At 41.5% G+C, this 24169-nt stretch overlaps 1 protein-coding gene across 2 annotated transcripts in view; it reads left to right on the top strand.

Annotated features, from left to right (window-relative positions):
- cfap74 (cilia and flagella associated protein 74) overlaps nt 1–24169 on the top strand; it is a 201498-nt gene that overhangs the window by 12095 nt on the left and 165234 nt on the right. For both annotated transcript variants that reach the window (XM_060852040.1, XM_060852039.1), the window contains exons 3-4: nt 2911–2998; nt 14369–14500. In XM_060852040.1, the coding sequence (XP_060708023.1) occupies nt 2911–2998; nt 14369–14500 (220 nt within the window). The remainder of the gene's footprint in view (nt 1–2910; nt 2999–14368; nt 14501–24169) is intronic.

Below are 24169 nucleotides of genomic sequence, written 5' to 3'. Positions count from 1 at the left end.
CCTATGTCAGATGTTAAGCTACCTGGCTAAAGTTTCATGTTTTCTATTCCCCTCCTTTTTAATAAAGGAGCTATTTACAATCTAATAGAATCTTCCTTGAACTAAGGGAATTTTGGAGAATTGAAAGCAATGTATCAATTATCTAATTAGCCCTATTTTTACAACCCTAACCATCAGGACCCATAGACTTGTCAGCTTGCAACTCAAATCATTTCCTTAGTACCACTTGCTTGGTGACTGGAATTTTCTAAATTCCTCCCTTCCGTTTTCTGATTTACAATGTTTTGGGGGATATTACTTGTGAAGCCTCCTCTAATTTTATTTATTTTTGACAATCTTATTGTTTGGTACGAGCACCCAGGTTCCATCCTTACTTTCAAGACATATTTCATGCTTTCTTTCCTCAGCCCAAGACATCTGATTCTTCATCCCCAGTAATTTCAGTCTTTGCTTCAGCATCCCCATTTCCAAGCTAATCTCCTTTTGCCTTCCTGTTGTGCCCTTGCTTTGTTCACCAGTTGGTGAGGAGTTTGGGAGGCTGAGACTACTCCCCTCTGAACAAGTAGGGATGGACAATAAATGCTGCCCTGGAAGTGATGACCACATTCCATGACTGATTAAATTAAATCTTTCTTTCATATGGCATCTTTACTGGAAAAAAAACCCAACCTACTTCACAGAGTGCAATTCAACAAAGATAACTAACTCTGAACCAAAGTAGGAGATATTAGGAGGGATGAAGAAGAGAGTGTTCGAAGATCTAGACATTGTCATCTGGCACCTGAGCCTGGATTATTGAAGGATGTCATTGAGGGCAGCATGCAGAAGAGGAAAGGTTCAAAGATAGATTGCTGAATTCTTCAGAGGTAATGTCACACTGTTCAAAGAGATTGACTGTAACCAGGTAAAGAAGAGAGGAAACCAAACAAGGGCAGTTCCACTCAGCTGGAAGATGGAGGAGAAACAGTTTGAGAGGTTGATGAGATACAAAAGTTACAGAGCAATTAAGCAGTATGAGGACAGAGAGTGTGGCATGCTCAATATCACCTCTCACAGATTCTAACAGTTGGTGAACATCTTTTTAAACAGTTTCCTTGAGTCCCCCTTTCTTCCACCAAATTATAGATTCCCCCAAGTCCTTGAACCTTAGACATGAACTCCCTCTAGTTTCTCACCCATACCCTTCCTAAGATAAGTCATAGAATGGTTTTGAAAGAATTTAGACTCTACTATTAGCTAGTGCTAAATACAGTAATTATAACTGACAGCTTAGAACTGTCTTGGTTTATTGCTGTAGTTGTTCAACTGCAGCAAATCTGTCCTCCTTTCATTGCCACTTGGATTGTTCTGTTACCAAATGTTATTTTATGACACAAATATTAACAATATATTATTGCATGACTACATTTTTAAATTGTTTATTTGTTGCCAAGGCAGCATTATTATTAAAGACGTTGAGCACATTTTCAGTTGTGAAATAGGAAATATTACACATCACCATGAAAAAGTGTTTCACATTTAATTTGCACATAGAAATATTTATCTCATACATTAATTCTGAGAACCTTTCATATCTTTTCAAACTAGTTTATGGTTATACATTGCTTCATTTTGACATCTTATTGCAGAATTTGGAATTATGAATAATTATTTTATTATTAATAAAATATACAAAAATATATTTCTAAATTTAAATAAGAAAATTCCATCTTTGCAAAACAATAGATGTTATTAATGGACCTTAACCATGACTTAATTCAATTATTTCTACTATTTGATCGGTTGCAAAATATTATAAATTGCTACAGAAGATATCTGTGATTAGCATGTGTTGGAGCCCTGTGTAAATGATTCTATTTTACAAAAATGTGCACTTGGAATTCTGCAGAACAGATAAAAGTAAGCACTCGGCAATCGATTTATATTTTGACGCCAAGGAAGCAAAAGGAGAACGGAATGTAGTATTATCAACTCAAGATTAACTTACTACCTTTAATCAGACAGTTCATAACCTTGACTTGCCTGGATAAGAACAACTCCAATAATGCTCAAGAAGCTTGACACTATCCAGGACAAAGCAGCCCACTGATGGTCATCCCATCTGTGACTTTAAATGTTCACTCCCTCCACCACTGTCACCAAGATATAACAACTCAGTAGGGCTCCTTCAGCAACATGTTTGAAATGCAAAATCATGCTTACCTGAGAGAAAAAAGACCAACAGACTCATACACCACTTCCTGCAAGCTTGCTTGCAAGTCTGATATTATCACAGATGGAACTACATCCAATTCTTTCACTGTCATTGCTTCAAAATCCTGGAATTCTCCTCCAATTAGCACTCTGGATATATCCACACTACATGAATTGCATTGATTCCAGAAAGCAGTTCACATCACCTTCTTAGAGATAATTGGAAATGGGCAATAAATGCTGCCTTGCCAGCAATACTCACATCCCATCAATGGATAAAACACTGATTGTTTTTCTATTCCCAGAGCCATGAGGGAATGCCTTGTTCAATAATTGTATTTAAGTAATTTACTAAGCTTTCGGAATACCTTTCATTGCTATTTTGGTCCATTCTACTTAGCTAGAGTCTGGTTTGTCATAGAGTTGTAGAGCTGTACAGCACAGAAACAGACCTTTCGGCCCAATTTATCCCTGCTGACCAGTTGTCCTAACCTAATGATATATACTTGTACTTTTTTAAAAAATTGACATCGTTAAACATGTGTGAAACCCTCAGTGATACAATGATCATATGGATGCTCTGGTGCTTTAATAGAAGTATTGAATAAGATGTTATGTCGAGCAAAGTGCACTTATAAGAACAATTTTGGCACAGAGTCACTTACAAGTTGTAGTTAACTGCCAAATAAATATTGACTTTTCTGTTTTTATTTGTAGGTATGGAAAAACAGTTTTATGTGTTCGATAAACTAGGCATGGAATGCGATGATGAATTTTCAGATGATGATGACTCTGAAATAACATGGTGAGTTGGTGAACTCAGTGGAGCATTGATTCAAGTTAAGCAGGTTAATTGGAGTAGGGAAACAGATCAGTTATGATCTAATTGAAAGGGGATGAATGGTTGTTCTTGTTTCAATATATTTTGTTCACACCAACATTTTTAGTATCCTCTCTGGTTTTCTTTTGCAGCATACAGTATTTCAAAATTTGCTATATCAATATAGGCTGTTCTGTTTTTTGATTATGCTGTTTTCTTCAAGAGAAACTCATCCTAATCTAAAACAATAAATGCATATATTATTTTAAATTAGTAACTGTGGTTTGCCAGATTAATTTTGATGGTGAACTTTCAACATTTATAAGATGAGCTAGAAAAATTATATTTTCAGTTTTTTTCAAACCTTAAAAGGATACTTTTACTTAGAAATTTCACCTGCTCTTCAATATATATATTATTGTGTTGGTTCATGCTGTACTTCAGCATCCATAGTAGAAAGAATGATATTTCTAAAAAAAACAAAAACAAATCTGTGCAAGGCACAGCAAGACCCCTTGTCCAAGAGAATTTTCTGAGTCTTTGCAAGACCCAGGGTTTCTGAGATAACCAAGTTATCTGTTTGGATTTTCAAAGGAAAAATACAAAATTAGGTTTTAAGCGAACTGATGGTAAAAAAATAAACTGACCTCAAACCGAACAGATAAAAGAAGGAACTGAAGAGGATTAGTTCACTTGATGGTTTCTGTAATTCATCTCATTGCTTTTCCCTGGAGGGAGGCAAGTGTGCCAGCACTCCCACTAACATAACTGTGGGTGTTGAGTTGGCAGCAGTATATTGCAAATTGTATCATAATTATAGGATTGATACTGTAAACTACAAGTGTAAACCTCAGGTGCTATGTTATATTACATGTGTCAAAGATTATTATGTTTCTATTACATTTGACTTAGTAATCAGAACTATTTCTGTTTAAACATTACACATTTGTAGCTAAAGAGGATGACATATTTTTTGTTTGTTATAATTATACATTTTAGGACAGATCTTACAAATTCTTGCTCCTAGTGCAGTTGCATTTGCCAGCTGTGCAGACTAGAAGTTTAAGCACATATGTCAAAAAGCCACCAGAGGATTTAGCAACTATTATTGTTCAGCTACTATTCTCTAACATTCTTGAACACTGCCTCTCTAGCTCAGTTTCTATCTTAAACAGAGACTGGGTATAGGTGTTCAGCAAGGCTCAGTGCTGGGCCCACAAACTTTCACTTTATACATTAATAATCTAGATGAAGGAACTGAGGGCATTCTGGCTAAGTTTGCAGACGATACAAAGATAGGTAGAGGGACAGGTAGCGGTGAGGAGGCTGCAGAAGTATTTGGACAGGTTAGGAGAGTGAGCAGAGAAGTGGCAGATAGAGTACAACATGGGAAAGTGCAAGGTCATTCACCTTCATAGGAAGAATAGAGGCATGGACTATTTTCTAACTGGGAGAAAATTCAGAAGTCTGAAGTGCAAAGAGACTTGGGAGTTTTTGTCTAGGATTCTGTCACTGTAAACTTGCAAGTTGAGTCAATAGTTAGGAAGGCAAATGCAGTGAAGGCATTTACATTGAGAAGTCTTGAATTAAAAACAAGGATGTACTTATGAGGCTCTATAAAGCTCTGGTCAGGCCATAATTAGAGTATTGTGCGCAGTTTTGGGCCCCATACCTCAGGAAGCGTGTACTGGCCCTGGAGCGTGTGCAGAGGAGATTCATGAGAATGGTCCAAGGAATGAGCACCTTAACATATGAGGAACGTTTGATGACTCTGGATCTATACTCAATGGAATTTAAAACGATGAGGGGGATCTAATTGAAACTTACAGAATATTGAATGGCCTGGACAGAGTGGATGTTGGGAAAATGTTTCCAATGGTAGGAGAGACTAGAACCTGAGGATATAGCCTTAGATTAAAAGGAAGATCTTTTGGAATGGGGACAAGGAGAATCTTTTTCAGCCAGAGAATGGTGAATCTATGGAATTCTCTGCCACGGAAGGCTGTGGAAGTCAGGTCATTGAGCATATTTAAGATTGAGACAGATAGGTTCTTGAGTATCAAGAGAAGTAGGGTTACAGGAAGAAAGTGGGAGAATGGGGTTGAGAAACTTATCAGCTATGATCGAATGACAAAGCAGACTTGATGGGCTAATTGGCTTAATTTCTGTTCCTATGTCTTACGGTCTTAAAGCCTACCACTTTAAACAAGTTTTTGGTGATCTAGACTAGCAACTGCATATAGAGTTATAGAGTCACATAGCATCGAAACAGGCCTTTCGGCTCATCATGTTCCATGCCAACCAACAAACATCAAACTACACAATCCCATTTACCTGCACTGATTCATAGCCTACAATGCCCTGGCATTTTAAATGTTCAGCTAGATGCTTCTTAAATATTGCAAGAGAACCTGTCTCCACCACCTCCTGAGTAGCACATTCCATATATTTAACACCCTGTGGGTGGAAACATTTTTTCTCAGATCTCCTCTAAACCACTTGCTCCAGCATTCTAATCTTATTCCTTCTGGTCTTAGACACATCTGACTTGGGGAAAATATTCTCATGATCTACTCTCGTCTGGGTAAGGTTTTTTTTCTCTCTCCCCTTATTTAAACGCGCAGGCGAGTCACCCGAGGCACTACACGAGTAGTGCCTCCCACCCTTCCACCTCCTCTAACCTAATAATAAGACCAATTGTGACTAGCGGGTAAGTGCTGCATTTTCCTTGTTTGTTTCTTTAGATTTAGTTGGTTTTTGTTTTTTTTTTAAGGAAAGCTTACTTTTAGAGGGATGGCAGTGCAGAGAGGGCAATGTTCCTCTTGCAACATGTATGAGGTGAGGGAAGCCATTAGCGTCCCTGCTGATTACACTTGCAAGAAGTGCACCCATCTCCAGCTCCTCCAAACCCGTGTTAGGGAACTGGAGCTGGAGTTGGATGAACTGCGGATCATTCGGGAGGCAGAGGAGGTCATAGATCGGAGCTATAGGCAAGTAGTTACTCCGAAAGTTCAAGATAGATGGGTGACAGTGAGGGGGAGTGGGAGGAGGAAGACAGTGCAGGGACCCCCTGCGGTCATTCCCCTCAAGAACAAGTATACCGTTTTGGATACTTGTGGGGGGGATGACTTACCAGGGGTAAGCAACGAGGTTCAGGCCTCTGGCACGGAGCCTGGCCCCGTTGCTCAGAAGGGTAGGGTGGAGAAAGGTAGAGCAATTGTTCTTGGGGACTCGATAGTGAGGGGTACAGACAGACGGTTTTGTGGGGGCGACAGGGACTCACGTTTGGTATGTTGCCTCCCAGGTGCAAGGGTACGTGATGTCGCTGATCGTGTTTTCCGGGTCCTTAAGGGGGAGGGGGAGCAGCCCCAGATCGTGGTCCACGTTGGCACCAACGATATAGGTAGGAAGAAGGGTGAGGATGTAAGGCAGGCTTTCAGGGAGCTAGGTTGGAAGCTCAGAGTTAGAACAAACAGAGTTGTAGTCTCTGGTTTGTTACCCGTGCCACGTGATAGAGAGTCGAGGAACAGGGAGAGAGAGCAGTTAAATGCGTGGCTACAGGGATGGTGCAGGAGGGAGGGATTCCGGTTTCTGGATAACTGGGGTCCTTTCTGGGAAGGTGGGACCTCTATAAAAAGGATGGTCTACACTTGAACCTGAGGGGCACCAGTATCCTTGGGGGGAGGTTTGCTAGTGCTCTTTGGGAGGGTTTAAACTAACTCCGCGGGGGCATGGGAACCAGGACTGTAGCTTTAGGGTACAGGACCTTGAGTGTAGGGAGGTTAGGAATAATGCAGCGATCTCTAAGGAGGGTGCCTGTAACCAGAAAGGTGGATTGAAGTGTGTATACTTCAATGCCAGAAGTATAAGGAATAAGGTAGGTGAACTTGCAGCGTGGGTTGGTACCTGGGACTTCGATGTTGTGGCCATTACAGAGACGTGGGTAGAACAGGGACAAGAATGGCTGTTGCACGTTCCAGGGTTCAAATGTTTTAGTAGGATCAGACATGGGGGTAAAAAAGGGGGAGGCGTGGCATTACTTGTCAAAGACAGTATCACAGCAGTGGAATGGACGATGGAAGAGGACTTGCCATCTGAGGTAGTTTGGGCTGAGGTTAGAAATAGGAAAGGTGAGGTCACCCTGTTAGGTGTTTTCTACAGGCCTCCTAATAGTCCTAGAGAAGTAGAGGATAATATTGCGAGGATGATTCAGGAAAAGAGTGAAGGTAGCAGGGTGGTTGTTATGGGGGACTTTAACTTCCCAGATATTGACTGGGAGAGCTATAGCTCGAGTTCATTAGATGGGTCGGTGTTTGTCCAATGTGTGCAGGAGGGTTTCCTGACACAATATGTCGACAGGCCAACAAGAGGGGAGGCTATATTGGATTTGGTTCTAGGTAATGAACCAGGCCAGGTGTTAAACTTGGAGGTAGGTGAGCACTTCGGGGACAGTGACCACAACTCGGTGACTTTTACTTTAGTGATGGAGAGGGATAATCGTGTGCCGCAGGGCAAGAGCTATAGCTGGGGGCAGGGAAATTATGATGCAGTGAGGCATGACTTAGGATGTGTGGATTGGAAAAACAGGCTTCAAGGGAAGAACACTAATGAGATGTGGGGAGTGTTCAAGGAGCAGCTACTGCGTGTCCTCGATAGGTATGTACCAGTCAGGCATGGTGTAAAGGGCCTTGTGAGGCAGCCGTGGTTTAGTAAGGAATTGGAGTCCCTTGTGAAAGGGAAGAAGGCGGCATATGTAAAGATGAGGCGTGAAGGTTCAGTAGGGGCGATTGAGTGTTATAAGGTAGCCAGGAAGGAGCTAAAGAGGGAGCTAAGAGAAGCGAGAAGGGGACATGAAAAGTCTTTAGCTGGTAGGATTAGGGAAAACCCAAAGGCTTTCTATAGATATGTCAAGAATAAAAGGATGACTAGGGTAGGTATCGGTCCAGTCAAGGATAGTAGTGGGAAGTTGTGTGTGGAGGCGGAGGAGATTGGAGAGACATTAAATCAGTACTTTTCCTCAGTATTCACTCAGGAACAGGACACTGTTGCTGATGTGAATATGGAATCACAAATAATTAGAATGGATGCCCTGGAAATATGCAGGGAAGAGGTTTTGGGAATATTGGAAAGGATGAATATAGATAAGTCTCCTGGGCCTGATGGCATTTACCCCAGGATCCTATGGGAAGCTAGGGAGGAGATAGCAGAGCCATTGGCCTGGATTTTTATGTCGTCGTTGTCAACAGGAATAGTACCAGAGGACTGGAGGATAGCGAATGTGGTCCCATTGTTCAAGAAAGGGAGTAGGGATAGCCCTAGCAACTATAGGCCAGTGAGTCTGACTTCAGTGGTGGGCAAAGTCTTAGAGAGAATGGTAAGGGATAAGATTTATGAACATCTGGGTAGGAATAACGTGATCAGGGATAGCCAGCATGGTTTTGTGAAGGGCAGGTCGTGCCTCACAAACCTTATTGAGTTCTTTGAGAAGGTGACCAAGGAAGTGGATGAGGGTAAAGCAGTAGATGTTGTGTATATGGATTTTAGTAAGGCGTTCGATAAGGTTCCCCATGGTAGGCTAATGCTAAAACTTCGGAGGTATGGCATTGAGGATACATTAGAGGTTTGGATTAGGAATTGGCTGGCTGGAAGGAGACAGAGGGTAGTAGTTGATGGATTATGTTCATCTTGGAGCGCAGTTACTAGCGGTGTACCACAAGGATCTGTTTTGGGACCATTGCTTTTTGTTATCTTTATAAATGATCTAGAGGAAGGACTTGAAAGCTGGGTAAGCAAGTTTGCGGATGACACAAAAGTCGGTGGAGTTGTGGATAGTGAGGAAGGAAGTGGTAGGTTACAGCGGGATATAGATAAGTTGCAGAGCTGGGCGGAAATGTGGCAAATGGAATTCAATGTAGCTAAGTGCGAAGTCGTTCACTTTGGTAGGAATAACAAGATGATGGATTACTGGGCTAATGGTAGGCTACTTGGTAGTGTGGATGAGCAGAGGGATCTTGGTGTCCATGTACACAGATCTCTGAAAGTTGCCACCCAGGTAAATAGTGCTGTGAGGAAGGCATATGGTGTACTGGGCTTTATTGGCAGAGGAATTGAGTTCCGGAGTCCTGAGGTCATGTTGCAGTTGTATAAGACTCTGGTGCGGCCTCATCTGGAGTATTGTGTGCAGTTCTGGTCGCCATACTATAGGAAGGATGTGGAAGCTTTAGAACGAGTGCAGAGGAGGTTTACCAGGATGTTGCCTGGAATGGTAGGAAAATCTTATGAGGAAAGGCTGAGGCACTTGGGGCTGTTCTCATTGGAGAAGAGAAGGTTTAGGGGAGATCTGATAGAAGTGTATAAGATGATTAGGGGTTTAGATAGGGTAGATACTAAGAACCTTTTACCGCTAATGGAGTCAGGTGTTACTAGGGGACATAGCTTTAAATTAAGGGGTGGTAGGTATAGGACAGAGGTTAGGGGTAGATTCTTCACACAGCGGGTTGTGAGTTCATGGAATGCCCTGCCCGTATCAGTGGTGAACTCTCCTTCTTTATGGTCATTTAAGCGGGCATTGGATAGGCATTTGGAAGTTATTGGGCTAGTATAGGCTAGGTAGGATTCGGTCGGCGCAACATCGAGGGCCGAAGGGCCTGTACTGCGCTGTATCCTTCTATGTTCTATGTTCTATGTCTCTCATACTTTTGTGTATCTCAATAAATTCTCTCTCAGGCTCCTCTGCTTCAATGAAAACAAACCCAACCTATCTAGTCTCTCCTCATAACTGTGACTTTTCATCCCAGGCAACACCATGGTGAATATCCTCTGCACCCTGGCCAGTGCACTCATGTCCTTCCGGTAGTATGGTGACCAGACAGTACACAGTATTCCATCTGTGGTCAAACAGATGTTTTATAAAGTTAAAACAAGACTTCCTTGCTTCTATATTGTAATCCCTGGTTAATGAAGGCAAGCATCCCACATGCCGCCTTCACCATCCTGTATACCTGCACAGATAAAATTCAGGGATCTGGGGACTCGTACATCAGGGTCCCTTTGTTCCTCAATACTCTCTAGAGATCTATCATTCAAGCATAAAAAATTCCTCCACCATTGCCCTTTGCCTCCTATTTGCAACCCAGTTGCCAACTTGTCTTGGATCCCATGGGCTATTATCTTTCCACGTGTGACATTGTTAAAAGCCGTACTGAAGTTCACTTAAATCACTTCAACTGCACAACCCTCATCAATATATTTAGCCACCTTATGAAAAAAAATCAATTAAATTCATCAGACAAAATTTCCCTCAATCAAATCCGTGCTGACAATCCATCATCAATCCCTGCCTTTCCAAGTTTTGATTAATCTGTCCCTGAAAATTGTTTCCAATAATCTCCGATCACTGATGTCAGACTAACTGGTCTGTAATTACCTGGCCTATTTATGCTGCCTTTCTTGAACAAAGGAACCACATTAACAGTTCTCAGTCATCTGGCAATTTATCTGTGACCAGCGAAGTATTAAATATCTCTGTCAGGGCCCTAGCAATCTGTTCCCTTGCCTCCTATTGCAGCCTGGGGTACCTTTCATCAGGCTTTGGAGACTTTTACACCTTTATGCCCACTGAAACATCTAATATTTCCTCCTTATTAATCTTAACATGTTCTAGTAACTCACCATCTCAACTGAAATACTCAGATACAATGTCTTTCTCATATGTGAATCCATTTAAGAAGTATCCATTTAAGACCTCGCCCACATTCTCAGGCTCTATGCACAGATTGCCCCATTGGGCAATTCTCACTCTTTCCCTAGTCATTGAGTCATAGAGTCATACAGCATGGGTAACAGACCTTTCAGACCAACTCATCTGCACCGACCTGACATCCCAATCTGACCTCGTCCCATTTGCTAGCATTCGGCCTATTTCCCTTCAAACCCTTCCTGTTCATGTACCGATCCAGATGCCTTTTAAATGTTGTAATAGTACTAGCCTCCACCATCTTCTCTGGCAGCTCATTTCAGACTGTTCCACCCTCTGCGTGAAAAGGACTCTCTGATCCTTTTTAAATCTTTCCCCTTTCACCTTAAACCTATGTCCTCTAGCTTTGTCCTCCTAATTTATTTTTTAAGCAATCCCCTATATCCCTTTTGAAGAGCCTCCCCTGTTTTTAATGCTCTGTACTTGACATCTGCTTCTTTCTTTTTATTTATCAAACTTGCAATATCTCTTGACATCTAACATTCCCTGGACTTGCTGCCCTTGCACTTCACTCTTAGAGGAACATACTGGCCCTAAATTCTCATTATACTCTCTCATACCCATCTGTTCACCCCCTATTGGACTGTTTTAGCATCTTTTCCAAATCAGTTTGGACCTTGCTCTCAATTTTACAGCTACTCTATGCCCCAACCCCCTGCCAAATTATTTAAAACTTCCCCAACAACACAAGCGAACCTCCTATCAGGGCTATTGGACCCATTTTTGTTCAGGTACAGCCTATCCAGGTTGCACAGGTTCCTTCTACTCCAGAAGCTATCCCAGTGATTCAACAGTCTGAAGCCCTCCCTCCGAGGGCTTTAACACATGTAAAGCCACCATAACATCCCTTTACCACATGTATAGTTGAGCTATCTTCCTACTCCTATACTCAGTGTTTGACACTGGAAGTAATTCAGAGATTACAGCATTAGTTGTTGACCTCTTTAATTTACTACCATCTCTCTAGATTCCTGTTGCAGGATCTCATTTCTTCTTTTTATCCATGTCGTTGGTACCCACTCTTACCAAATGTCCTACAGCTGATCTGAGACTTCCCTAACCCTGGTACCAAAGAAGCAACATGTCATTGAGAGTCTTGCTTGCTGCCACAAAACCGCCTTGATGTGAGAGTGTTAGACTAGGGTGGACAAAGTCAGAAGTGATTCGACACCAGGTCATAGTACAACAGGTTTATTTGAAATCACAAGCTTTCGGAGGCTGCTCCCTCGTCACGTGAAGACCACTGAAGGTCGAATATTTTAACTCCCCCTCCCTCTCCACCAAGCACCATTGGCCTCCTCCATCGCCAAACCCTTACCACCCGACGCCTGGAGGAAGAACGCCTCATCTTCCACCATGGGACCCTGCAATCACACATGACCAATGTGGATTTCACCTCATTTCCTCTTCCCCCTCCTCCCCACCCTATCCCACTCCCAAACTCCAACATGGCAGCGCTCCCTTGATCGGTTCTACGTGTCCATCTTCCTTCGTCCCACCCATCTGCTATACTCTCCCCTCCGACCGGTCACTTCCACCTGCACCTTCATCTACCTATCACATTCCTAGCTACCTCATCCCAGCCTCACCCCTCCCCCTCCCATTTATCTCTCAGCACTCCCCCTCAAGCCTCACAAGCCTCATTCCTGATGAAGGGTTTATGCCCAAAGCGTTGATTCTCCTGCTTCTTGGATGCTGCCTGATCTGTTGTGCTTTTCCAGTACCACACTTTCGAATTTGAAAGGGAGGTGGCCCCAGGGAACTCCTGCACCACCTGTCATAGTTATCAGTCTTCCTGGTGATCACCCAACGCTTTACTGCCGATGAAGCCCTTACTTGTGGTATGACCAGCTCACTAAACGTATTATCCACAAGGTCGTCAGCATCATGGATGCTCTATAGTGAGTCCATCCACAGCTCCAGCTACTCCATGTGGTCAAACCGGAACTGCAGCTGGACACACTTCCTGTAGATATGGCTCAGTGTCATACTTCTGTTTTATAGTGCTCCCAGGAAGGAAAATGTGAGCTCACAACTAGATTAACCATGATTTTAATGAATGGTACAGCAAATCAAAAGGGCCAAATGGCCTACTCCAGCTCCTAGGCCCTATCAGATTGTAATGTGTAAGAGCTAAAGTAGGTCACTTGACCCATTGAAAGTGCTGTGCCATTCAGTGACTTCATGGCAGATTTGATAAACCTCAATTCCACCTACTACATTATTCAAATAGTCCTTGATTCCCCCAGCTGATTAAAAATTGTCTACCTTAGCCTAGAATTGTTTAGCCACCCAGCCTTGACAGTCATCTGGGGTAAAGAATTCCATAGATTGACTACTGTCAGAAGAAATTCCTCCTTATCTCTATGATTATGCCCTCCGGTCCAATACTCCTTTGCAAGGGGAAATGACATCTCTGCATATAACTTGTCAAGCTCACTAAGAATCTTATATCATCCTACAAAGTCTGTTCTCATTCTTCTAAACTCCAATGAGTATAAGCCCAAACTACTTAACCTCACCTCATGAGAAAATCCCTCCACACCCAGAATCAAACAAGCTAGCCTTCTCTGGCCAGTATATCTTCATTTAGAGAGGGGGACCAAAACTGTTCACAGTATTTTAACTATAATCTGACTGATACCCTGTATAGTTTTAGCAAGACTTCTTATTTTTATGTCCCTTTAAAATTAATGCCACCATTCCATTTGCCTTCCCTGATACCTGCTGAACCTGAATGCTAGCTTTATGTAATTCATGCATGAGAACCACTAAATCTCTCTTATTTATTTATTATTCATTTATATCTCAGAATGTATAGTGAAAAGTGTTTTGTTCAATTTTTTGATTCATGCTGCCAAAGTGCTTAACCTCACATTTCCTCACATGATATTTCATCTGCCAAGTTTTTACCCATTCACCCACCTACTTAGATTCTTTGTGTCATCCTCCCTACATGCCTTCACAACTATGTTTGTGTCATTCACAACCATGGCTGTAGCACATTTACCACCATCATCTAAGTCATTAGTATACATTATGAATAATTGTGGCTCCAGTACTGATCCCTGTGGCACACTACTAGTTACAGGTTGCCATTGCTGAAAATATCTCCTATATCCCTACTCTCTGCCTTCTGTTAGTTATCCAATTCCCTGTCCATGCTTATATACTAGCCCCAACACCAAGAGCTCTTATCTTAGTAATTAGCCTTGTGTGCATTACTTAATCGAACACTTCTTAGAAATCTAAATATATTACATCGATTGGGTCCTCTTTGTCTAGGTTAGAGTGGTGCTGAAAAAGCACAGTAGTTCAGGCAGCATCCGAGGAGCAGGAAAATCGATGTTTCGGGCAAAAGCCTTTCTCGTTATCTACCTGTTTGCTACCCTCTCAAAGAAATCTAACAAACTTATCTGGCATGATTTCCCCTTTGTTCCTTTGGGAATGTCTTAGGACAAGTTTATTCTGTTAAGGGCACCAGGAAGTACCATAAGCTGTTTGTAAGCTAATGTTGCATACTGAGCAAGTTGTTGAGAAAACTGTAAGAGATTATTTTGATTTTGATTTAAGAATGTTATTCATTATTTTATTTTAAGGGAGGAAAATGATTCTACTAATGTAAAAGACCTGAGCTATCCTGAGACTGTGCACATCCAAAAACGCCAGAGAAGGCTGAAGGAGCTGGAGATACTGCATCAGGAAAAGGATTTGAATGTTCAAAAAATAAGGTACTTAATAATTTCTGTAAACCTTTAAGTGTTCTGGGTGAATTATGTTTTATGAATTGAAAAGGAGATATGTGAGTTTGATTTGGACATCTGCATATGAAAGTGAGATTTTTCTCCGTGCGTGTTTGACAGGATATTTTAATAATTTATCATTACAGTATCTGTATAATTTCAACATATATTTGTTTCAATATATATATTCATTGCTTTTTTTCTTTCCAATTAGAAATCATGGGCTGAATCTTACCATATTTTGGCAAAATGTAATTTTTTTGCCAAGTTTCTCTCCATGAGGCCTAACTGGTTTTCTCAAGCAACTGTCCCAACTTGATCTCAAATAAAATACCACACCTGTGTGGTGCCCCACTCGTCCGATGCTAGCTTGATTCTCGCTCCCACTTGCTATGGCTGAGCGTACTCACCAGATATCCTGGAACATTTGGCATATGTGAAATCTGTACCCTGCTTTGCGGACAAAGACCTGAATGTCCTGATAAATGAGTTGGTGCAAAGGATTGTGTTCAGTGTTGGAACACGGCATTCAATTCTGGTCTCCCAGCTACAGGAGAGATGTTGTGAAACTTGAAAGGGTTCAGAAAAGATTTGCAAGGATGTTGCCAGAATTGGAGGATCTGATCTATAGAGAGAGGCTGAATAGGCTGGGGCTGTTTTTCCTGCAGCGTCAGAGGCTGAGGGGTGACCTTATAGAGGTTTATAAAATCATGAGGGGCATGAATAGGGCAAATAGACAAGGTCTTTTCCCTGGGGTGAGGGAGTCCAGAACTAGAGGACATAGATTTAGGGTGAGAGGGGAAAGATTTAAGAGGGACCTAAGGGGCCACATCATTCACGGCCTGGGAAGATTCCACCCCATGGTGTGTTAACACTGGGACAGGTAAGGAAGGGAAATTGAGGCCACAATCACGTTAACCATGATCTTACTGACTGGTGGAGTAAGATAGAAGTGCCATATGGCCTACTTCTGCTTCTAATTTATGCTTTTGCATTCAACACACAATGTTTCACCAAGTGGAATTGTTAGCTGAGAAATAACAACACTTATCTGTCTGTCTTTATAAGTAAGCATCAGATTCAAACTATACAACTATGTTCGAAGGTAGTCTAATTTGGAGAAATATTTCAGATTGACCATGTTCAGTTTACTTCTTGTACTTTCATGATGCAGTTTGAGCAACATCATTCTTATGATGCAAAATGTTGCTCTGACCTGTGGAACCAATCTGAAGCCCATCTAACCTACATTGTACCATTCTCATATGTATGCCCATCCAATGACCATTTAAATGCCCTTAAAGTTGGCGAGTCTACAACTGTTGCAGGCAGTGCATTCCAGACCCCTACTACTCTCTGAGTAAAGAAACTATCTCTGAATCCTGACCTATATCTATCACCCCTCAATTTAAAGCTATGTCCCCTCATGCTGGCCATCACCACCCGAGGAAAAAGGCTCTTGCTGTCCAACCTATCTAACCCTTTGCTTATCTACAGTATGCCTGAATTAAGTCATCTCTCAACCTTCTTCTCTCCAATGAAAACAGCCTCAAGTCCCTCAGCCTTTCCTCCAAGGATCTTCTCTCCATACCAGGCAACATCCTAGTAAATCTCCTCTGAACCCATTCCAAAGCTTCCGCATCCTTCCTAAAATGCGGTGACCAGAACTGTACACAATACTCCAAATGTGGCTGCACCAGAGTATAGTACAACTGCAGCATGATCTCATGGTTCTGAAACTCAATCCCTCTACCAATAAAAGTTAACACACCGTATGCCTTCTTAACAACCCTATCATGGGTGGCAACTTTCAAAGATCTATGTATCTGGAGACTGAGTTCTCTGCTCATCTTCACTACCAAGAATCTTACCATTAGCTCAGTACTCTGCATTCCTGTTACTCCTTCCAAAGTGAAATCACCTCACACTTTTCCACATTAAACTCCATTTGCCACCTCTCTGCCCAGTTTTGCAGCTTATCTATGTCCCTCTGTAACCTACAACATCTTTCAGCACCATCCACATCTCCACCCACCTTAATGTCATCTGCCAACTTACTAACTCATCCTTCTATACCCTCATTTATATAAATGACAAACATTGGACCCAAAACAGATCCTTGCAGTACCCCACTAGTAACTGAACTCCAGGATGAATATTTCCCATCAACTACCACCCTCTGTCTTCTTTCAGATAGCCAATTCTGATCCAAACCGCTAAAGCATCCTCAATCCCTTGCCTCCATATTTTGTATAATAGCCTACCGTGGGGAACCTTATCAAACGCCTTACTGAAATTCATATACACCACATCAACCACTTTGCCCTCATCCACTTTTTAGATTAGACTTACAGTGTGGAAACAGGCCCTTCGGCCCAACAAGTCCACACCGACCCGCCGAAGCGCAACCCACCCATACCCCTACATTTACCCCTTACCTAACACTACGGGCAATTTTAGCTTGGCCAATTCACCTGACCCACACATCTTTGGACTGTGGGAGGAAACCGGAGCACCCGGAGGAAACCCACGCAGACACGGGGAGAACGTGCAAACTCCACACAGTCAGTCGCCTGAGTCGGGAATTGAACCCGGGTCTACAGGCGCTGTGAGGCAGCAGTGCTAACCACTGTGCCACCGTGCCGCCCACTTGTTTTGTCACCTTCTCAAAGAACTCAGTACAGTTTGTGAGGCATGACCTACCCTTCACAAAACCGCGTTGACTATCCCTAATTAACTTATTTCTCTTTAGATGATTATAAGTCCTATCTCTTATAACCCTTTACCCACAACAAGTAAGGCTCAGAGGTCACTAATTTCCAGGGTTGTCTCTACTCCCTTTCTTGAACAAGGGAACAACATTTGCTATCCTCCAGTTTTCTGGCGCTATTCCCGTAGACAATGATGACAAAAAGATCAAAAATCAAAGCCAATGTTCTGTGTCAGTGCATCAAGCATGAGATGTGTAAAACAGGTTCACTGTTCTGATCCATTTTCCTCGGTAAGTGACTTGGGAATTTATTGGAAGGTACGGAGCAGAAGTTATTTCCCCTTCGAGCAGGTGGAGTCTGGTGACATCAACAACTAGATGACTCAAACAATATCTGAGCATTAAGTGACATTCCTATTAGCAGAAATAACAGATCTAAAAGGTTTTTTTCGAAGAAGATCTTATAGCTTTAAAAGTTGGAGTTCTGCAGGATTAACAAACTTTCACAGGAGCTTTGTCTTGTGGATTGAGAAGGCCTGATACAAAAATGTGTGAGATTCCTTGTGGAGCCATTACCTACACATTCACACATGGGAATGAAACTGAGAGGCGATGCTGAGGAAACCAGTTTCATTATGGGGCTGGAAAGATGTAGAAGTATTTCATATGGACAAGGAGGGATTGAAGCTTGGCAAGTGAATGTGAACAAGTGAATGTGCTTGTGCTGTGCAACTAGTGCGAAGAAGATTTAAAGGGATGAAGCGAAAATGCTCTCAGGATATATACAGAAGAAGAGAATTTATTGAGGTGCACAGATTACTTCTTAGTTGAGAAGCATAAACTTCTGGTGCCCTACTTTATCCCATTTGGGAAGGTCAATGAACTTCTTCCACCATTGTGTTCTACACCTTCCCTATGCATTACTGGCCAATGCAGCTGGTATTCTGTTCCTTTCTGTTTTCGGGTATGCATTACGCCCTGTTGCTTTTGAATTTTTTTTCCTAATGTGACAGACAGCACCACTCTCATTGAGATTGTTACAATTTGCAGCAGCGTTTCTATATGCATCAGTGTCCTGACGAAGGGTCACTCAACCAGAAACATTAACTCTGATTTCTCTCCACAGATGCTGCAAGAGTTGCTGAGCTTTTTCAGCGATTTATATTTTTATTTCTGATTTCAGCATACGCACTTCTTTCGGTATTTATTTGTTATAATCCCATCTGATTTTATTACTGGATAAGTCGGATCTCAGACTGAAACTAAAAGATTTTCCAAGCTATGGGTGGTTACCCTAAGCAAAAAGCAGTTATTGATGCTCCGAACTGAAAGCCTAATGCTTTACTCTGCTCGTAAAATCTCTCCCAATGTAAACACATTCCCATTACACTCCAGGAGCTATTTCTACCGTGCTATTTCTTAAAGACATTCAGACTTTGGAAAACCTGACAAATTAATCATTCAACCCCTTCATTCATGCAGACCAATGCTTACATGCCACTCATTCAAAATCTAAACTTTATAATAAATGATGTTAAAATATATATAACATTTTACATCACAATACTTTTATCAAAGTTTTGTGAAGTCATTTGATTCCGTGATCATTTTGTCGCCATCTTATCGGAAGAGAAGGCACGAAACGTATTAAGCAGTTGAGTTTTAAAATAAGCAACAGCAGTTAAGTCCACGGCAAGCTTCCATACCTAATACTTTGAAAGAATTTTACATAAACTGACAGCCAGTTTTAGCCTTTTAATATGAAAAAGCACCTGAAATAGCTAAAACAGTTCCTTAACCGCACAAAAGAACCTAGGATCTGTTAATTACAATGGTTCTGCTAGGTTCTAGTTTTGCCTTCTTTTTCACAAGTTCCTGTCATCAGACTTTGGTTCTTTGGATTTACCAAAACTTGCTTTCATCTGGATGTAGCTGCACAAGTGCATGATGTCCAGAATGTATTCGAGTGAAAACCTGTGGAAATCAAGGCATGCCAGTTCTTTGCATATTTGATTGCCTAAAGTTTGACTTGACTTGGGATTTAGGTGTTTTTCTAGATAGGCTACTATTTCAGGGGAGTAAAAAAAAATTAAAATCCACTTTTATTTCAGTAGATTCCTGGAAATTTTGACTTGTTTATCTAAAGGTTGCATCCTTTCTTTCTGGCCATTTATAATGAATCCATTTCATTTTAGTTGACTGAATATCCTGTTTCCATTGCTTAGGATTGTGGTATTTTCTGGAAGTGATTCCCAATATGTAATGGGCAATATTCCATGTTACTAGCAGCTATCTGCATAAAAATTAGGAGTTGAACTTCACAAAGCCCTTTCCTCCTTGTAAAATTCACTCTAGATGCCTTTCCACCTTGAACTTGGGAGTCTGTTGTTTCATCCAAGAGTGTTTACAGTGTTCTGAACACAGTTCAATAGGTCAGCAATAGAAATAGTTCTGTGCATCCACTGGATATAATCGTGAGAATGTATTTTGGACAGCCAAGTGTTCATTTTTAGTATGGAGATTATAATACTTTAGATTCAAACGATTATTTGATAATAGCATTACAGCCAGAGCAAAATTGTTTGCCCTGAAAATAAAAGGGTGTTGCATTATTTGCAACATCTTGCAATCAGGCAGCTCATTTGCACATGGCATGTTGTGAGGTTGGGAATGATCAATGGCAGTAATTAGAACATCTCACTGAGGGATTCTGACACTTTACTGCATCATTGCTCTTTCAGCTGTTTAGATTCAAACAAAAAAATTTCCAGCAGATGTCTATGAACATGGATACCCGTATTACCAAATATGTTTATTTTTAGAACATGGTCTTCTGATATTTTGCAATGTTAAATAGTTATCTTAGATGCATTAGTCTATTTTTCTAGTAATCGTTTATCTAATGTAAATTTTCATTTCACTGCCATGTTAAGTCAGATTATTTAGATGTCTGAATGAACTCAATGTTGTTTTTAATACATTTCCAAAGTACATTTTCTTCTGTTTTCTTAAAATCCTACCTTTGTAAATACTACATGGTGTCATGCTAGAAATCATTCCCAACCTCTCAACACCAGGGATTCAGTTTTGATTCTACCCTTCAGGCTGTGTGGAGTTTTCACGTTCTCCCCAGATATGCGTGTGTTTCCTCCAGGTGCTCTGGTTTTCTCCTACAGTCCAAAGATGTGCAGGTTAGGTGGATTGGCCATGCTAAATTGCCTCATAGTGTCCAGGGATGTACAGGCTAGGTCAGTTAGCCAGGATAAATGATGACTTACATGGATAGGTTCTGGACCTTGCTTCAAGCCTATTCTTGATGTCATGTCTTCATTTTGCCACTTGGTGTTTTCATGTTCTTTCTTTAATTCAAGAAAACCTTCTGATTAGCTTGTTCATGTAAACATGTGTTAACTCAGTTTCACTTGGAGAAAGATATAGCTTTGTCTTAAAAAGACTTCAAGCCTTTGTTGCTCCCAATCGGGGAGAGGGCTGAAAAGAGGGGTTTCAGTTCATCTCTTCCAATTTGATCTTAACAGCGGTGATTGCATGATGCTGATTCTCCATAACCTATTTGGGATCTTATACATAAGATAACTCACTTGATTGTAACCGTCCTGAATAGATTAGAGATCCATTGAGAAAACTGATTGTATTTCAACACAGTGCCAGGGACCTGGGTTCGATTGCAGCCCTGGGTGATTGTCTGGGTGGAGTTTGCATGTTAGCCCCGTGTCTGCTTGGGTGCTCCGGTTTCCTCCCATAGCCCACAAACATGCAGGTTAGGTGGACTAGCCATCCTAAATTGCCTCATAGTGTCCAGGGATGAGCAGGCTAGGTGGATTAGCCAGAATAAATGATTTCTTACAGGAACAGGTTCTGGATCCTGGTGGGATGCTCTTCAGAAGGCCAGTGCAGACTCAATGGATGGAATGGCCTCTTTCTGTACTGTAGGGTTTATATGATTTTTCCTGCCATTTTGTATTTCAATATCAGGCGCCATGCATACATGCTGGTATGTCAATAATTATAAATTCTAATTATTCATTATCACAGGGCTTTCTGATTGATTGCAATTATCTATTTTATTACTGGGTAATAGTAAAAGCTAAAAAGAAATATATTTTCTAATATATTTATGATATAAAATAATCATGAATTCAGATTTCTTATGAATATAGATCAGCATCCATTTGTGATTTTGACTGACCGTTTGCCTGAGTATTAACTGACAAAACATAAATGACTGATCCTACGTATCTTTCATCAAATCAATTTAACTTTATAATATTCCTTAAGATGTCTTACTTATTTCAGATCTTTATTTCATCTCATACCAAAATAATTATTGTGGTTTGATTCTTTAATCATGTTATTTCAGTGAAATTCTACAGTAATTTTCTGTGGATAGCCCTCCTGAATTTCTGAAAATGTCCTGTACATGTTTACATTTCTGGATGAATCCAAAACTGAAGGTCACAAATATAACATAGTCACCAATAAATCAGGAGAAACCTCTTTACCCATATTGTGGTTAGAATGTGGAGAACTACATGGAGAACATGAAGTGAATGGTAAAGATATACTTAAGGGGGAAGCTGGATAAGTATGCAAGGAAGTAAGAATAGAAGAATGCCCTGATAGAGTTAGGTGAAATACAACATAAAGAGAAACGTGCGCTAATACAGCACTTCTAACAGAGTAAAACATTGTCAGGCACTTCAAAGGAGTATAATCAGATGAAAATTGTTACGAAACGAAATAATGAGGCAAGATTCAGAAACAAGAATTTTGGTTTTTGGGGATGAGTGTATTATATTATTATGACCAGTGAGATGGGATGGTTTGGCCATAGAACAGTACAGCACAGAAAGGCCCTTCAGCCCACAATGTTGTGCCAACCACTGATCCTCATGTATGCACCCTCAAATGTCTGTGACCATATGCATGTCCAGCAGTCTCTCAAATGTCCCCAATGACCTTGCTTCCACAACTGCTGCTGGCAACACATTCCATGCTCTCGCAACTCTCTGTGAGAAGAATCCACCTCTAACATCCCCTCTATACTTTCCTCCAACCCGCTTAAAACTATGACCCCTCGTGTTAGTCATTTCTGCCCTGGGAAATAGTCTCTGGCTATCGACTCTATCTATGCCTCTCATTAACTTGTATACCTCAATTAGGTCCCCTCTCCTCCTCCTTTTCTCCAATGAAAAAGATCCGAGCTCAGTCAACCTCTCTTCATAAGATAAGCCCTCCAGTCCAGGCAGCATCCTGGTAAACCTCCTCTGAACCCTCTCCAAAGTATCCACATCTTTCCTATAATAGGGCGACCAGAACTGGACGCAGCATTCCAAGTGCGATCTAACCAAAGTTTTATAGAGGTGCAACAAGATGTCACGACTCTTAAACTCAATCCCCCTGTTAATGAAAGAGAAAACACCATATGCTTTCTTAACAACCCTGTCCACTTGGGTGGCTATTTTAAAGGATCTATGTACCTGCACCCCAAGATCCCTCTGTTTTTCCACACTGCCAAGAATCCTATCCTTAATCCTGTACTCAGCTTTCAAATTCGACCTTCCAAAATGCATCACCTCACATTTATCCAGGTTGAACTCCATCTGCCACCTCTCAGCCCATCTCTGCATCCTGTCAATGTCCCGCTGCAGCCTACAACAGCCCTCTATACTGTCAACGACACCTCCAGCCTTTGTGACATCTGCAAACTTGCTGACCCATCCTTCAATCCCCTCATTCAAGTCATTAATAAAAATTACAAACAGTAGAGGCTAAGAACAGAGCCCTGTGGAACACCACTCACCACAGACTTCCAAGCAGAATATTTTCCTTCTACTACCACTCGATGTCTTCTGTTGGCCAGCCAATTCTGTATCCAGACAGCTAAGTTCCCCTGTATCCCATTCCTCCTGACCTTCTGAATGAGCCTACTATGGGGAACCTTATCAAATGCCTCGACCCTCATCATCTTTTCTAGTCACATCCTCAAAGAACTTGATAAGGCTTGTGAGGCATGACCTGCCCCTCACAAAGCCGTGTTGACTGCATTTAATCAAGCCATGCTCTTCCAGATGGTCATAAATCCTATCCCTCAGAATCCTTTCTAACACCTTGAAGAAGACAAACGTGAGACTGACTGGTCTGTAATTGCCAGGTATTCCCTATTTCCTTTCTTGAAGAGAGGAATTACATTTGCCTCTCTCCAGTCCTCAGGTACGACTCCAGTGGAAAGCGAGGATGAAAAGATCTTCGCAAGTGGCGAAGCAATTGCATTTCCCGTTTCCCAAAGCAGCCGAAGACAAATCTGGTCTGGGCCTGGCGACTTGTCAATCTTAATGTTTGACAAAATTTTCAGCATATCAGCTTCCTCTATCTCTATCCATTCCAACATGCACACCTGCTCTTCAAAGGTTTCATGCTCTACAAAGTTTGTTTCTTTCGTAAAGACAGAAGCAAAAAACTCATTTAGGGCTTCCCCTACCTCCTCAGACTCCACACACAAGTTCCCTATGCTATCCCTGATCGGCCCTACTCTTTCTTTGACCGTTCTCTTATTTCTCACATAAGTGTAAAATGCCTTTGTGTTCTCCCTAATCCGTTCTGCCAAGCCTTTCTCGTGCCCCCTCCTGGCTCTCCTCAGACCATTTTAAGCTCCTTCCTCGCCTGCCTGTAATCCTGTAGAACTGAGCTTGACCCTAGCTTCCTCCACCTTATGTAAGCTACCTTTTTCCTTTTGACGAGAAGTTCCACCGCTCTCGTCATCCAAGCTTCCTTTATCTTACCACTTCTTGCCTGTCTCAGAGGGACATATTTATTCATCACTTGCAACAACTGTTCCTTAAACAGTCTCCACATGTCTATAGTGCCTTTACCATGCTTCCTAACTCATGTCTAATCGCATAAGTTTCCTCTTCCCCAATTAAATATCC

The sequence above is a fragment of the Hemiscyllium ocellatum genome, chromosome 37 (genome assembly GCF_020745735.1).
Source record: "Hemiscyllium ocellatum isolate sHemOce1 chromosome 37, sHemOce1.pat.X.cur, whole genome shotgun sequence".
Lineage (NCBI taxonomy): Eukaryota > Metazoa > Chordata > Chondrichthyes > Orectolobiformes > Hemiscylliidae > Hemiscyllium > Hemiscyllium ocellatum.
Note: the sequence above shows the minus strand (reverse complement) of the source record. Positions and strands in the feature narration are given on the sequence as shown.